Source organism: Coregonus clupeaformis, chromosome 28, assembly GCF_020615455.1.
Source record: "Coregonus clupeaformis isolate EN_2021a chromosome 28, ASM2061545v1, whole genome shotgun sequence".
Lineage (NCBI taxonomy): Eukaryota > Metazoa > Chordata > Actinopteri > Salmoniformes > Salmonidae > Coregonus > Coregonus clupeaformis.
In genome coordinates this window covers 19123855-19141034 of record NC_059219.1, presented here as the reverse complement: position 1 = coordinate 19141034, position 17180 = coordinate 19123855, and the positions used below count along the sequence as shown (strand labels likewise).

At 42.9% G+C, this 17180-nt stretch overlaps 1 protein-coding gene across 2 annotated transcripts; it reads left to right on the top strand.

Annotated features, from left to right (window-relative positions):
* The first annotated feature begins 1378 nt into the window (after positions 1–1378).
* Positions 1379–15186, top strand: LOC121543351 (fish-egg lectin-like). Of its 2 annotated transcripts, XM_045208685.1 has the most exons (6): positions 1379–1502; positions 4120–4353; positions 5060–5277; positions 5405–5523; positions 6067–6166; positions 15065–15186. In XM_045208685.1, the coding sequence occupies exons 1-6, from the start codon at positions 1448–1450 to the stop codon at positions 15104–15106; spliced, it is 768 nt and encodes a 255-aa protein (XP_045064620.1). In that variant the 5' UTR covers positions 1379–1447; the 3' UTR covers positions 15107–15186. The 2 variants fall into 2 exon arrangements, with proteins under 2 accessions (XP_045064620.1, XP_045064619.1); XM_045208684.1 differs by lacking the exon at positions 15065–15186 and having other exon boundaries at positions 1380–1502; positions 6067–6578.
* Positions 15187–17180: the final 1994 nt, after the last annotated feature.

Sequence of the window (17180 nt, the reverse complement as noted above, 5' to 3'; positions counted from 1 at the left end):
GTTAATATTCTCATTCCTTGATTCACACCACGTCAACGATAGAGCCTCCTAGAGGCTGTGTAAACACTTTGGGTCGTCTCCAGGTCTGGATTCACCATGCAGTGCACACTTTCATAATAATTAGTAATGGGCACCAATATCGATATGAGCAAGGCATGTCGTAATATCGATTGATCCTCACTGTTAACCTACACTAATATGTAAAATAGCTTGGTCATGTTGCTCACAATGCACATTGGTTTTGTTATTTTTCAGTGAATGCAATCCTTGTCATAGCTCATCATCTCTGATATTACATCATGATCATAGCCCGATCAACAATGTTTTTTAAGTTTTTTTAACAGTGCTGTGTGAACTTAAATATTGAAATTTGCCTTTGCAACACAAATAACTGAGTTGATTACACAACGGAGTATATTTTGCTGACACCTACAACTTCAGAATTCTCTGTCGGCTTAAAATACATGTCTCATTAACATATTTCCCAGTGTGCTATCACTCAAACAACAACCAACCCTGGTCACTGATGATTTCCTACGTAGGGTCGTAATTCGTTGAAGTTAAATAAAAAGCAAACAGATGTTGTTTCCTTCCCCGTTTCATCAGCCTACCTGAATCTCCATCCGACACGCTGTCTTCTAACCAGTGATGTTAAAATCTTTCCAGTTTCCGCATACAACCTGATTTCCCCCCAAATCAATATGAGTGATGAAAACTACAGCGTTTTAGGCTCATATGCAGTTCATAACGTGTTAGTAAAAAAAAATACAAGTCATCTGATTACTATTGTTGCAAATGTATGTGGAGATGGGACATTTTAGGATTTCAATGATTATGTGTTTTGACATTGGGCTATTTATCCAAAGTTTTTAATAACAGGAAGCAGCGACAGCATAATTTTTGACTTATTTTTTAAGAATATAAATGGAAGTTTCAACATTAATTTCCAATTGTATTCTATTTAATCAGGGAAAAAACTGCTGAATGAGTCCAGAAACATGCTGTGATTTATTTATTTTGATGATATACCAGAAATCGTGAAAATGGGTTTGCCCTACCTACATTAGTGAGATTGTTGCACCTGTTTTTCTGGTCTGTGGTTACTCAGGAGAGATTTGATAGAACCGATGGTCTGGTCTTGCCTGGAGAAATCCAGTCTGTATGTTCAAAAATTCCACTCCTTGCCACACCTTGCAGGTAGGTAGGGGAGGGGGTTGAACCGCAGGATGAAGGAGGAGGTAGGTAGGAGTGGAGGGGGGGAGTGTGGGGGGGGTCGAAAAGCAGGTCCAGGTCCAGCCTCCCATCAACTCGTCGTTGAACAGGTGGAACAGGAAGCCATCATTGCTTTCAAAGCTGTGTGCAGGGCTATAAAAGCACAAAGTCCTGCAAGGGGACAATTGAAGTCTGGTGTACAACCAAACTTATACTGTAGATCTACAGAGACATCATGAGAGCCACTGCAGCCGTCCTACTGGTCCACTGTCTCCTGGCCATCAGTCATGGTAAGTTAACCATCATCTGAAGCATGCTTGCTCAACTTGGAATTGATCAAGTTTGCTCCATAATTTCATCCTCCTTTTCCTTGGTGTATTCTACTGGATTGTAAACTGTCGTGGTCAAAACATATTGATACAACAGTAGCTAAGATGGGGAGAAGTATGTCCATAATAAAGGGCTGCTCTACCTTCTTAACAGCACTATCAACAAGGCAGGTCCTACAGGCCCTAGTTTTGTCACACCTGGACTACTGTTCAGTCATGTGGTCAGGTGCCACAAAAAAGGATTTAGGAAAACTGCAATTGGCTCAGAACAGGGCAGCACGGCTGGCCCTTGGATGTACACAGAGAGCTAATATTAATAATATGCATGTCGATCTCTCCTGGCTCAAAGTGTGTTTATGAGAGGTGTGTTGACATGTTGGGTGCACCGAGCTGTCTGTTTGAACTACTGGCGCACAGCTCGGTCACCCATGCATACCCCACAAGACATGCCACCAGAGGTCTCGTCACAGTCCCCAAGTCCAGAACAGACTATGGGAGGCGCACAGTACTACATAGAGCCATGACTACATGGAACTCTATTCCACATCAAGTAACTGATGCAAGTAGTAAAATTAGATTTAAAAAACAGATAAGAAAACACCTTATGGACTGTGAAGCAACACAAACATAGGCGCAGACACATGCATGCACACACACGATAACATACGCACTATAGACACACGTACACATGGATTTTTGTACTGTAGATACAGTGAGGGAATTAAGTATTTGATCCCCTGCTGATTTTGTACGTTTGCCCACTGACAAAGACATGATCAGTCTATAATTTTAATGGTAGGTTTATTTGAACAGTGAGAGACGGAATAATAACAAAAATATCCAGAAAAACGCATGTCAAAAATGTTATAAATTGATTTGCATTTGAATGAGGGAAATAAGTATTTGACCCCCTCTCAATCTGAAAGATTTCTGGCTCCCAGGTGTCTTTTATACAGGTAACGAGCTGAGATTAGGAGCACACTCTTAAAGGGAGTGCTCCTAATCTCAGCTTGTTACCTGTATAAATGACACCTGTCCACAGAAGCAATCAATCAATCAGATTCCAAACTCTCCACCATGGCCAAGACCAAAGAGCTCTCCAAGGATGTCAGGGACACGATTGTAGACTTACACAAGGCTGGAATGGGCTACAAGACCATCGCCAAGCAGCTTGGTGAGAAGGTGACAACAGTTGGTGCGATTATTCACAAATGTGATTATTCGCAAATGGAACACAAAAGACCTGTCAATCTCCCTCGGCCTGGGGCTCCATGCAAGATCTCACCTCGTGGAGTTGCAATGATCATGAGAATGGTGAGGAATCAGCCCAGAACTACATGGGAGGAACTTGTCAATGATCTCAAGGCAGCTGGGACCATAGTCACCAAGAAAACAATTGGTAACACACTACGCCGTGAAGGACTGAAATCCTGCAGCACCCGCAAGGTCCCCCTGCTCAAGAAAGCACATATACAGGCCCGTCTGAAGTTTGCCAATGAACATCTGAATGATTCAGAGGAGAACTGGGTGAAAGTGTTGTGGTCAGATGAGACCAAAATCGAGCTCTTTGGCATCAACTCAACACGCCGTGTTTGGAGGAGGAGGAATGCTGCCTATGACCCCAAGAACACCATCCCCACCGTCAAACATGGAGGTGGAAACATTATGCTTTGGGGGTGTTTTTCTGCTAAGGATACAGGACAACTTCACCGCATCAAAGGGACGATGGATGGGACCATGTACCATCACATTTTGGGTGAGAACCTCCTTCCCTCAGCCAGGGCATTGAAAATGGGTTGTGGATGGGTATTCCAGCATGACAATGACCCAAAACACATGGCCAAGGCAACAAAGGAGTGGCTCAAGAAGAAGCACATTAAGGTCCTGGAGTGGCCTAGCCAGTCTCCAGACCTTAATCCCATAGAAAATCTGTGGAGGGAGCTGAAGGTTCGAGTTGCCAAACGTCAGCCTCGAAACCTTAATGACATGGAGAAAATCTGCAAAGAGGAGTGGGACAAAATCCCTCTGAGATGTGTGTAAACCTGGTGGCCAACTACAAGAAACGTCTGACCTCTGTGATTGCCAACAAGGGTTTTGCCACCAAGTACTAAGTCATGTTTTGCAGGGGGGTCAAATACTTATTTTGCTCATTAAAATGCAAATCAATTTATAACATTTTTGACATGCGTTTTTCTGGATTTTATTGTTGTTATTCTGTCTCTCACTGTTCAAATAAACCTACCATTAAAATTATAGACTGATCATGCCTTTGTCAGTGGGCAAACGTTCAAAATCAGCAGGGGATCAAATACTTAATTCCCTCACTGTATGTGGTAGTGGTGGAGTAGGGGCCTGAGGACACACTGTGTTGTGAAATCTGTGAATGTATTGTAATGTTTTTAAAATTGTATGATCTGCCTTAATTTTGTTGGACCCCAGGAAGAGTAGCTGCTGCCTTGGCAGGAACTAATGGGGATCCATAATAAAGCCCAGGAAGAGTAACTGCTGCCTTGGCATAAACTAATGGGGACCCATAATAAATACAAATACAAATATTAATATGTCTTTGTCTCCATAGCATGGGACTGTCAGGAGGTAGTAAACATCAAGAATCTGATGCAGATCGACGCAGGACTGGGACAAGTGGTTGCAACGGACACAAGTCAAATCCCCTACTACCTGGTAGCTGATAAATGGATCCGCCTGCCTGGTTCCCTGAAGCATATCACTGTGGGACCAGCAGGGATCTGGGGTGTCAACAAGGGAGACTCAATCTACAAGTATGTGGCCGGTAACTGGGTGCAAGCTGCAGGTAAGTAGAGAGCATTGCTCAATATTTATCCAGAGGACACCTACTTTCAGTGGTGGAAAAAGTACTAAATTGTCATACTTGAGTAAAATTAAAGATACTTTAATAGAAAATGACTGAAGTAAAACTGAAAGTCACCCAGTAAAATACTACTTGATCAAAAGTCTAAAAGTATTTGGTTTTAAATATACTTAAGTATCAAAAGTAAATGGAATTGCTAAAATGTACTTCAGTATCAAAAGTAAAAGTAAAAGTATAAACCATTTCAAAGTCCTTATATTAAGCCCAGACGGCACAATTTTCATGTTTGTTTTTTTGACGGATAGCCAGGGGCACACTCCAACACTCAGACATAATTTACAAAGGATGCATTTGTGTTTAGTGAGTCCGCCAGATCAGAGGCAGTAGGGATGACCAGGGATGTTCTCTTGATAAGTGTGTGAATTGGACCATTTTCCTGACAAAATGTAACAAGTACTTTTGGGTGTCAGGGAAAATGTATGGAATAAAAAGTACATTATTTTCTTTAGGAAGTAAAAGTAAAAGTTTTCCAAAATATAAATAGTAAAGTATAGTACAGATACCCAAAAAAACTACTTAAGTACTTTACACCACTGCCTACTTCTTGTCTTTCCTGATACCATCACGGTGTTGAAACATGATTCATTGTTTTCTTGTCCGTCCGTCTGTCTGTCTTTGTGGTCTTCAGGCCTTCTGAAGCAGGTGGATGCTGGGGGTGACCAGTTTATTGTGGGGGCCAACATGAACGATACTCCATTCTGTCTGACAAGTAGTGCCACAGTTGGCTACAAGGGTCCAGGCTCACCCCTTCCATGGACAGGATTGCCAGGAGCTGTGAAGTACTACAGTTGTGGACCCTTTGGGTGCTGGGCAGTCAACAACAATGATGATATCTTCTTAATGAGTGTAAGATCTGGGAAAAAGTGTGAGAGCTGGAGTAGAGTAGTAGAGTATGGGGAGTTATTCTAAAACTGTTTAATATTATAACTGTAGAAATGGTCCTAAAACCCTGATTGTATCTGTTTGTTTCCAGCTGAATCAAGACTGCCAAAACAAGGGGTGGAGTCACATTGACGGCAAGCTTTCCATGATTGAGGTGGCAACTGATGGTAGTGTCTTTGGGGTCAACTCTTTGGGTGATGTTTATACCAGGTAAGGTTGATACTTAACTATATGTATAGTGTCCCTCTTTTCCCCCTCAACATTATTAACTTAAAAATGACTTGTAATAATAATCAAATCTAAACTTTTATAATAGACTTATGAAGGAATGTGAAGACAGTGTACTGTAAAATATGTAGAAGTTCGATCTCCTTTAAAGCTACAGTTTGGGATTTTAAATGGCCACCCTGCCACTTGTTTTAGTAAACAGATGAGGGATGGGACAGGAGAAATGTAGCCACTCTCTAATTCATAGATGGGTCAATAGATGTAAGGACAGACAGATGAGAACAAAATGATTTTTCATTTAAACATGTTTTGTAAAGCTATACATTGTTTGTTTACAATAGCATTGTTTACAACCAATTGAGTAAAATCTTACATATTTTCTTCTGATGCAGTTGTATTAAGCTCATGAGTCATTTATAAGTTATATTCTTAAACAATCAATGGCTATATACAATTAATAAAGTTTTTTTTATTTTTAATGGATGAGCTTTTAACATGTGAACCCCACCTCTTTCTTCAACACAGAGACGGCATCACAGCCAGTAAACCAGAGGGCACTGGATGGAGCAATGTCCCAATGTCCTTGCAAATGAAGCACGTGACCTACGACCTGGGACATCTTTGGGTCATCTCCAAGTCTGGCGTCACCATGGTGTGCACACGTTAGCCTCTCCTCCTGCTTGACAATTGTGGACAGCAGTTCATAACAATCCTTCATTCTAAAACGTATTGCTTTAAACTATACTTTATCGAATAGTTCACTGACTGTGTCGACATGTTTTCAAACACAATTGACAAGCAACAGCATTTTAAAAATGTCTTAATCACTCCTTGATCAACACTTCAATAGAGCTTTGCCATGGATGTTATTTGATCGTAGTGTAAACTTGGGCATGGGTTTTGCTGTGGTTCAGAGGTCATCAATAAGGGTGGATGGAATCCTTGTCATTGCTTATTATCTCATTATATAATCATTTATATCTTATATAATTATTTAATCATTTCCCGCTAAAATAAAGCGTTCAGTTTGAAACCCATTTCTGTGTTTTTATTGTATTTTTTATCATAGCGAACAGGGGGATTTCAGCTTGCTCTGCAAAGACCCAGCGAAACTTGATAGATCTGTTTTGTGATTATGGTTTTTGCCCTGGCACTACACAGCTGATTCAAATATCCAACCTTGATGATGAGTTGATTATTTGTATCAGCTGTGTAGTGATAGGGGGAAAAACTAAACGTACACCCCTTGGGGTCCCGAGGACTCCGTTTTGCCACAGGAAGTCCCACTGTTAGGAATAGAGGTAGGGAAGTGGCTGGGCCACAGTTAAACAGTCCATTTCCACTATTCACATCACACCCCTAGGGAGCAGCAGTAACCAGGCCAGGTGCCTTGAGTGCCGACAGGGTTAAAAAAGGCTCACAGGTGTGAGTGATGGATGGGGAGTCTAAGGAAGGAAGCTGGAGGAGGATATTGCGACTGCTTTAATCAGAAAGTGGGGCAAGTGAAGTGTGTGATAATGAACGGAAAATAGTGAAATCAAACAACGGAACAAAATGAGTATAAGTTGTAGTAGAAGACAAGGACCTGTCCCATAATGCATTTCTTATTGGACTGCGGATTTTAGACAAGGAGGTTCATTTGGGAAATCCATTTGTAAAATCGAGGACTGTGAGGAAAGCAGTGGGAAAGGTGGATTCAATCAATGTGACTAGAAGCGTCCTTGTTTTGGTTAATTGTGTTGATGAAGAACAGAAGAAGCGTGCACTGGATCTGGCAAAATTGTCCACGTCAGAAGTAACATGTACTGATCTTCGGAGCAGGGCGCCTGCCAAAGGAGTTATAGCTGGAGTCTCGTTGGATATAGATGATGAGGACCTTAGTCAGTAAATCCCAGGAGTGGTCAGTGCATGTCACCTGACCCGTATGGTAAAAGGAAGGAAGGAGAAAAGCCTATCGATATTATTGTTGTTTGAGGAGACTCTACCTGAATATGTGAAGCTTGGATATGTGAAGTATGAGGTGAGAGCATTTGTGTCCAAACCATTACAGTGTGGGAATTGGAGAGGATATGGTCACGTGTCAAATGTTTGCAGACGGGACAAGTATGATATTGAAGAAACTGTGAATGGAAAATGTGGTGGGGGTGAAGGAGGTCGAGGTGTCAAGGATCAGGGCTGCACAGCGGATCTCCTATGTGGAGGCGGTGAAGAGAGTCGAAGGGGCAAGAGGCAACAGTGTTGAAGATATGGAGGTGGATGCATTGCAACTAGTTGCTAGTGTTTTAAGTCAATCGAGTGATCTGGATACACTCATTGTCAAGGTGGATTTTGTGGCATTTATAGCCACAGTGATTAATTGTACAGCACAAGTGTCTAAGAAGTCCAAGAAGCTGGATATAATTATATCTTCAGCCGGTATGTTTTTGGGGCTCCAAGACTTCACGACAGAAGCACTAAAAGGACTATTGTCACTAGGAAATGTCCCACCCTCATAGGAGGCTTTTGAGCCTGTGTTGTGACCTGATTAGAATTTGTTTATTTATAGAAAAGCAGGTTGATTTTGTTTAGTTAATTTCTGTTTTGATAGTTTGTATGATATTTTATTTATTTTTACCCACATTTTTTCCTTTTTGGATCCTTATCCACCAGCACAGTAGGTGGCGGAATGCACATCTAAATCAATGCCAATGCCATTATACCATAGAAGAAGAAGAAGTGATTGATGGGTGATTGACAATTTGAGATGATGATTGAGAATAGCTTCTTAACTCAGCAGGGGTTTCCCACATGCTTTTCAATCCTTTTTGTTTAGCATACTTATTGTTTTCAAATTGTATAGTATTTGTCACCATGAACATCATTAACCTGGTTGGGCTGGCAGACAACAGAACGTTGACCAAGCTAACCTTTGACCCCAGTAAGTACGCTGGCTCCCCTTCAGACATATACATAAATCACCTGGTTTGCTTAACTCAACATTTCACATAACATTTAAACAGACTGGTTAATTTGTCCCAGTTGCTGATCAGAGCCTGAAGGTACGGAGGTGCCGTTCCCCTCACAGCTCCGTAGGCAAGCACCATGGTCTTGTATCAGATGCGAGCTTCAACTGGAAGCCAGTGTAGTGTGCGGAGGAGCTGGGTGACGTGAGAGAACTTGGGAAGGTTGAACACCAGACGGGCTGCGGCATTCTGGATGAGTTGTAGGGGTTTAATGGCACAGGCAGGGAGCCCAGCCAACAGCGAGTTGCAGTAATCCAGACGGGGAGATGACAAGTGCCTGGATTAGGACCTGTGCCGCTTCCTGTGTAAGGCAGGGTCGTACTCTCCGAATGTTGTAGAGCATGAACCTACAGGATCGGGTCACCGCCTTGATGTTAGCGGAGAACGACAGGGTGTTGTCCAGGGTCACGCCAAGGCTCTTCGCACTCTGGGAGGAGGACACAACGGAGTTGTCAACCGTGATGGCGAGATCATGGAACGGGCAGTCCTTCCCCGGGAGGAAGAGCAGCTCCGTCTTGCCAAGGTTCAGCTTGAGGTGGTGATCCGTCATCCATACTGATCTGTCTGCCAGACATGCAGAGATGCGATTCGCCACCTGGTTATCAGAAGGGGGAAAGGAGAAGATTAGTTGTGTGTCGTCTGCGTAGCAATGATAGGAGAGGCCATGTGAGGATATGACAGAGCCAAGTGACTTGGTGTATAGCGAGAATAGGAGAGGGCCTAGAACTGAGCCCTGGGGGACACCAGTGGTGAGAGCACGTGGTGCGGAGACAGCTTCTCGCCACGCCACTTGGTAGGAGCGACTGGTCAGGTAGGACGCAATCCAAGAGTGAGCTGCGCCGGAGATGCCCAGCTCGGAGAGGGTGGAGAGGAGGATCTGATGGTTCACAGTATCAAAGGCAGCAGACAGGTCTAGAAGGACAAGAGCAGAGGAGAGAGAGTTAGCTTTAGCAGTGCGGAGAGCCTCCGTGACACAGAGAAGAGCAGTCTCAGTTGAATGACCAGTCTTGAAACCTGACTGGTTTGGATCAAGAAGGTCATTCTGAGAGAGATAGCAAGAGAGTTGGCTAAAGACGGCATGCTCAATAGTTTTGGAGAGAAAAGAAAGAAGGGATACTGGTCTGTAGTTGTTGACATCAGAGGGATCGAGTGTTGGTTTTTTGAGAAGGGGTGCAACTCTCGCTCCCTTGAAGACGGAAGGGACATAGCCAGCGGTCAAGGATGAGTTGATCAGCGAGGTGAGGTAAGGGACGGTCTGGAGAAGAGAGGAGGGGATAGGGTCAAGCGGGCAGGTTGTTGGGCGGCCGGCCGTCACAAGTCGCAAGATTTTATCTGGAGAGAGAGGGGAGAAAGAAGTCAAAGCATAGGGTAGGGCAGTGTGAGCAGGACCAGCAGTGTCATTTGACTTAACAAACGAGGATCGGATGTCGTCAACCTTCTTTTCAAAATGGTTGACGAAGTCATCCACAGAGAGGGAGGAGGGGGGAGGGGGAGGAGGATTCAGCAGGGAGGAGAAGGTGGCAAAGAGCTTCCTAGGGTTAGAGGCAGATGCTTGGAATTTAGAGTGGTAGAAAGTGGCCTTAGCAGCAGAAACAGATGAAGAAAATGTAGAGAGGAGGGAGTGAAAAGATGCCAGGTCCGCAGGGAGTCTAGTTTTCCTCCATTTCTGCTCGGCTGCCCGGAGCCCTGTTCTGTGAGCTCGCAATGAGTCATCAAGCCACGGAGCTGGAGGGGAGGACCGAGCCAGCCGGGAGGATAGGGGACATAGAGAGTCAAAGAATGCAGAAACGGAGGAGAGGAGGGTTGAGGAGGCAGAATCAGGAGATTGGAGGGAGAAGGATTGAGCAGAGGGAAGAGATGATAGGATGGAAGAGGAGAGAGTAGCGGGAGAGAGAGAGCGAAGGTTGCGACGGCGCATTGCCATCTGAGTAGGGGCAGAGTGAGTAGTGTTGGAGGAGAGCGAGAGAGAAAAGGATACAAAGTAATGGTCGGAGACATGGAGGGGAGTTGCAGTGAGATTAGTAGAAGAACAGCAAGCCATTATCAGTCTTCTGTAGTAATGGGCACACACCATCTAGGACCCTCAAACTCACCTCTGGACCTCGTAGGGTCAGAGTTTAATACCCCTGATCTAGGATTTATAACGGTGATATATCCATTTGGCATGACAGGTTGACGTTTATTGGGATGAATCTTGTCCCGGAGGCAGAGCGGTTTCCGCTGGATGGGCCAGCTGCAAAGTCAAAATTGGCTACTATTGTAAAAATTCATAAAAAAATAAATATGCTTTTTGGTCTTAAGGTTAGGGTTAGGCATAAGGTTAGTGTGGTTAAGGTTAGGATTAGGTTTAGATGTTATGACTTTGCGGCTGTGCCAGCTAGTGACCACCCTGCAGAGCTGCCTCCAGTACAAGAGCCATCCCAATAAATGCCAACCTGCGTTGACGAGACAGTGATTCCACTAAATCAGGGGTGTCAAACTCATTCCATGGATGGGCCAGTGCCTGCTGGATTTTGGATTTTCCTTTCAATTAAGCCCTAGACAACTAGGTGAGGGGAGTTCCTTACTAATTAGTGACCTTAATTCATCAATCAAGTACAAGGGAGGAGTGAAAACCAGCAGACACTCTGCCCTCCGTGGGATGAGTTTGACATGTGCACTAAATGATCATGCCAAGCTGCATGCTGAAATCGTAGTGAAAACCAACAGAAGAGACAGGAAGGTTTGATAATGCAGGAAAGTGAAGTTCTCTGTCGAGTCCCCAACAACTGGATGTTCTGGTTGTCAGGGGAAATGGAAAGAGCCTGTGATGAGACTGTTGTTTTTGGAGGTTAACAAGGTGACACCTAACGTAGCAGTTTTAAACGTAACGCCTATAACTACTATAGATCCCCTACATCAAGGGTGTCAAACTCATTCCACAGAGGGCAGTGTGTCTGCGGATGTTTGCTCCTCCCTTGTACTTGATTAATGAATTAAGGTCACTAATAAGAAACCCCCCTCACCTGGTTATGTAGGTCTTAACTGAAAGTTAAAACCAAAAACCCACAGACACTCGGCCGTCCATGGAATGAGTTTGACACCCTTGATGTAGGGGATCTATAGTGCCCTACCAAGCAATGCGCAGTAACCGCTCATAGAGTGAAACTGAGAAGAATTATTTCAAAGTTGTTTTATTGTTCAGCCAAGTGAATTGTAGGCAGATCATCACAATTGGCCCAGCGTTGTCCAGGTTTGGCCGATGTAGGCCGTCATTGTAAATAAGAATTTGTTCTTAACTGACTTGCCTAGTTAAATAAAGGTAAAATATAAAACAATTGGAGATGTGGTTATCTGTTCTTACTATGAGGTAATTTTTTATTCATATTGACCCTGACCTCTGACATGACCTTTGATCCTACACGGCAGTTACTGCCTTCTTGCTTGGTACACCCACTGGAATACGTTTCCGTGACGACTTAAAAAAAATACAAACTTGTGTTAGTATATTTCTTTGTGGCTGTCAGTGTCATATAGTTTGATATTTGTATCAGCAAAGAACAATAAATAATACCAAGGTTTACCGTAGTCACTGCAGCCCAAAGCTCTGTGAAACCAAGGTAAAAGGCAGTAACTGCCGTGAGTGATGCCAATTACTGCCTTTTTCCTTGGTTTCACTTGAACTTTTTTGGAGTTACTGCAAACATGACCCCCATTTTCTCCATAACACAAGAGGCATGATATTTGTCCACATGATAAAGCATGTATTTAATGTATAAAAAATGCAGTGGTGTAAAGTACTTAAGTAAAAATACTTTTAAGTACTACTTAAGTAGTTTTTTGAGGTAACTGTACTTTACTTCACTATTTATATTTGACAACTTTTTACTTTTACTCCACTACATTCCTGAAGAAAATAATGTACTTTTTACTCCATAGATTTTACCTGACACCTAAAAGTACTCGTTACATTTAGAATGCTCAAGCAGGACAGAATTATGGCACCCATCAATATAACGCTTTGCCATCCCTACTGCCTCGGACCTCTTAAAACCAGATACTTTTACTCAAGTAGTATTTTACTGGGTAACTTTCACTTTTACATGAGTCATTTTCTGTTAAGGTATCTTTACTTTTACTCAAGTATGACAATTGAGTACTTTTTCCACTGCTGAAAAAAATCATTTTTGACCAAATGTAACTGTTAAAATTGTCCTAAAACCCTAATTGAATGTATGTTTGTTTTCAGTATAATAGCTTCAGGCTGCTACTGTCACGTTCGTTGAGTAAATGGTCGGACCAAGGTGCAGCATGGTACACATACATGTTTAATTTATTAAATAAACACTTGACAAAATAACAAACGCAACTGACCGTGAAGTTCTAAACGCTACCAGCAACAAACAGAAACAAGATCCCACAACATAGGTAGGCAAAATGGCTGCCTAAGTATGATCCCCAATCAGAGACAACGATCAACAGCTGCCTCTGATTGGGAACCACACCCGGCCAACATAGAAATACATAAACTAGAATCTATCCCAATCACACCCTGACCTAACCAAACAGAGAATACAGGTGATCTCTAAGGTCAGGGCGTGACAGCTACGTTAGGTTACCGTGTATGAGAGATAGCATGGTGTTGTCTGTAACATTCATTCTCATTCCTTGATTCACACCATGTCATCAATAGAGCCTCCAAGAGGATATTATCATGGTGTGAAGACTTGGGCACTGTCATGTTGCTCACAATGCACATTGGTTTAGCTATTTTTCAGTGAATGCAATCCTTGTCATAGCTCATCATCTCCCATATTACATCAGGATTTTCCATAAATAAAGCATTGAGTTTGAAACACATTTTGTGTTATTCAACTATGGAGATAATTTTCTCCAAGGCAACGCTGCAAAACTCCAGTAATTTCCGGTTTTGCAATTTGAAACCCTCTGGTTACTGTTCCGCCTCTCTAACGTCAAGGCTACCTCCACCCCTAATATTCCCCAGGTATTTGTTTTGTTGATTACAAAAAGACTTACGGTATATGTACTATGCACTTCCTCATGAAATAGTTAGACTTTTACTGGCAGGTGATTCAATGTGTGATTTCAATGTCGTGATATTTGTTTGAGCTTTATGGTGAAACTGTTCCTTACAGTTGGTGTGACTATTCAAGATGTTTTATACCCTTATAAGGAGGGAGGGACAAAATACTGAGAAACAAGGATGGAAAGGGAGAAAAAATATACTTTTGTATATATAATGAATGTGGAATTCCCTTTAAATTAGTGGATTTGGCTATTTCAGCCACACCCGTTGCTGACAGGTGTATAAAATCGAGCACATAGCCATGCAATCTCCATAGACAAACATTGGCAGTAGAATGGCCTTACTGAAGAGCTCAGTGACTTTCAACGTGGCACCGTCATAGGATGCCACCTTTCCAACAAGTCAGTTCGTCAAATTTCTGCCCTGCTAGAGCTGCCCCGGTCAACTGTAAGTGCTGTTATTGTGAAGTGGAAATGTCTAGGTGCAACAACGGCTCAGCCACGTAGTGGTAGGCCAAACAAGCTCACAGAACGGGACCGCCGAGTGCTGAAGTGCGTAACGCGTAAAAATCATCTGTCCTCGGTTGCAACACTCACTACCGAGTTCCAAACTGCCTCCGGAAGCAACTTCAGCACAAGAACTGTTCGTCGGGAGCTTCATGAAATGGGTTTCCATGGACAAGCAACCGCACACAAGCCTAAGATCACCATGCGCAATGCCAAGCGTCGGCTGGAGTGGTGTAAAGCTCTCCGTCATTGGACTCTGGAGCAGTGGAAACGCGTTCTCTGGAGTGATGAATCACGCTTTTTGGTGGATGCCAGGAGAATGCTACCTGCCCCAATGCATTGTGCCAACTGTAAAGTTTGGTGGAGGAGGAATAATGGTCTGGGTCTGTTTTTCATGGTTCGGGCTAGGCCCCTTAGTTCCAGTGAAGGGAAATCTTAATGCTACAGCATGCAATGACATTCTAGACGATTCTATGCTACCAACTTTGTGGAAATAGTTTGGGGAAGGCCTCATCCTATTTCAGCATGACAATGCCCCTGTGCACAAAGCGATTTCCATACAGAAATGGTTTGTCGAGATCGGTGTGGAAGAACTTGACTGGCCTGCACAGAGCCCTGACCTCAACCCCATTGAACACCTTTGAGATTAATTGGAATGCCGACTGCAAGCCAGGCCTATTCGCCCAATATCAGTGCCCGACCTCACTAATGCTCTTGTGGCTGAGTGTAAGCAAGTCCCTGCAGCAATGTTCCAACATCTAGTGGAATGCGTTCCCAGAAGAGTGGAGGCTGTAATAGCTATATTCAATTATTAAAATCCCAAAATGCATGTACTTTAAAAAAAATTATAAGCTTTAAAACTTGAACCCCACCCATTTCTTCAACTCAGAGACTGCATCACAGCCGGTAAACCAGAGGACACTGGATGGAGCAATATCCCAATGGGTATGCGCATGGGCCACGTGACCTACGACCTGGGCCGTCTTTGGGTCGTCTCCAAGTCTGGCGTCACCATGGTGTGCACACGTTAGCCTCTCCTCTGCATCTGAAGGCCGATCAGGATCTGTCTAAAGTTCACTTGCTAACTCAATGATCTCTCTTTCTGGATCAGCCTTCTGCTTGAGGATTATCAACATTAGTTCATAAGAATCCTTCATTCATATTTTTTCAGTACTTTATCTCTGTCAGTAGTAAACACTGATCTTATTGACATAAAAAATAAATATCTCATAAATGAAGATTTTTCTCATAAAATTGATAAGCAACAGCATTAAAAAAGTATATTTGTTTTGATCACTCTTTGATTTACACTTCAGTAGAGCTTTGCCATGGATGCTATTTGATCGTAGTGTAAACTTGGGCACGGTCATGTTGCTCACAATCCACATGGGTTTTGCTGTGCTTCAGAGGTCATCAATAGGGTTGGATGGAATCCTTGTCATTGCTTATTATCTCATTATATAACAGTTTCCCGCAAAAATAAAGCATTCAGTTTGAAACTATTATATTTTCTGTGTTGTTTTTTAATCATAGTTTTTTAGATACATGCCAGCAAAGCCACTACACAACACAACATTAAACAATACATTAATTTTACTATAAGGGTGACAAACGGTGCCGACAAACTGTTAGGGCCTACATAAAGCTGTCTCGACAGTGGAGCTTTCCTTTCAGCACCATGGAATGAAACCTTACCAATACTACACCTGGCTGTCAGCAGAGCCTGGCAACCTGGTCTCAGAGCATTTTGTATTATTCTGTACGTAAATCCGATACACTCCATTTAGTATGATATATTTGGTATGGTATGTATTCATTTGTGGATGTCCATCACCCATTTCATATGATATGTTACGAAATACAATTGGTATTATAGATTACGAATTTGCAAAGCGTAAAATATGTAGCTAAAAAGTAGTAAGTAGTTAAAGTTGTTAATTAGCTAAAATGCTAAAGTTATCCGTGATGACATTTGAACTAACAACCTTAGGGTTGCAGACGTTCTCGTTATACGCCCTCCCATCCACCCAGACCTAAGTAACCATTTGTCTTATGTAACCATACCAAACCAAACATATCATACTAATTTGAGTGTCCCGGACTTACGTTTCTGAGATCAGGCTGAGCCTCGTCTGGCAGCAAAATAGTTTATTCAGCCTCATTTACTGCATTTAAAAACAACATAGCTAATACGGTATGGCTGACTTGCTTAAATAAATATGGTTTCTACTGATTCCTTGTGGATTTGTGTAACTCGATTGTTACGGATACAGGTATCCTGTGTTTTTGTGTGTTTCTACTCTTTCTGCCCTAATCACAGGTGTCCTGTATGTTCCTGATTGGTGGTCGTTGAGGTGTCTGCTGATTGGACCAATCAGTGAACATTCCTGTGAATAGCACCACCTGTTACTCATTTGTTGAATCACACAGCCCATTGTATAAAACCAGACTTGTGTTTGTTGCAAGAGAGAGAGACTTTTTGCCATATGTGAGTATGGACACGGTGGTGTCCTGTGTGTTGTGTACGCACTAAATTGCTGAGTACCCTGTTTAGTAGTTTTGTGTGTTGTTTGGGAAAAGGGGGGTTTAAGCTAGTTGCCCTTGGGCGTACATTACCCGTAGGAAGAAATCTGTCTATAAACACCAGTTAGACCTGAGCGGACCACCCACTGTATTTTTGTATGACTAGCAGTAGCCTAGCGGTTCTTCAGGCAGGCTAGATCAGTTTAGGGGGTTTTACATTATTGTTTCATTTCTTGGGTCCTGCTCAGCCCCTTTTTCCCAAACCTTTACCGTGTGTTTAGTAATAAACACTTTGTGTTTGACGGTAGTTCATGGTAGTTGTGTCTTATTTGTTCTCACTATTCCATGCCACACTTATAATTTGCATGAATTTATGTTACGGGTCTCATGTCCCATCCACCCTAGACGTTTAGAGCCACGGGGTTCGTAACATAAAGTGGGGGCTCGTCCGGGATCTATCCCATGCTACTCGTGCAAATTAGTAAGTGGCTGGTTCAGTGTTGAGCTTAGCAGCTGTAACTACCTGTTTTTTTTTGTGTGTGTTCAGTAGTCGACGGCTCGTGTAGTTAGTAGGATGGCTAC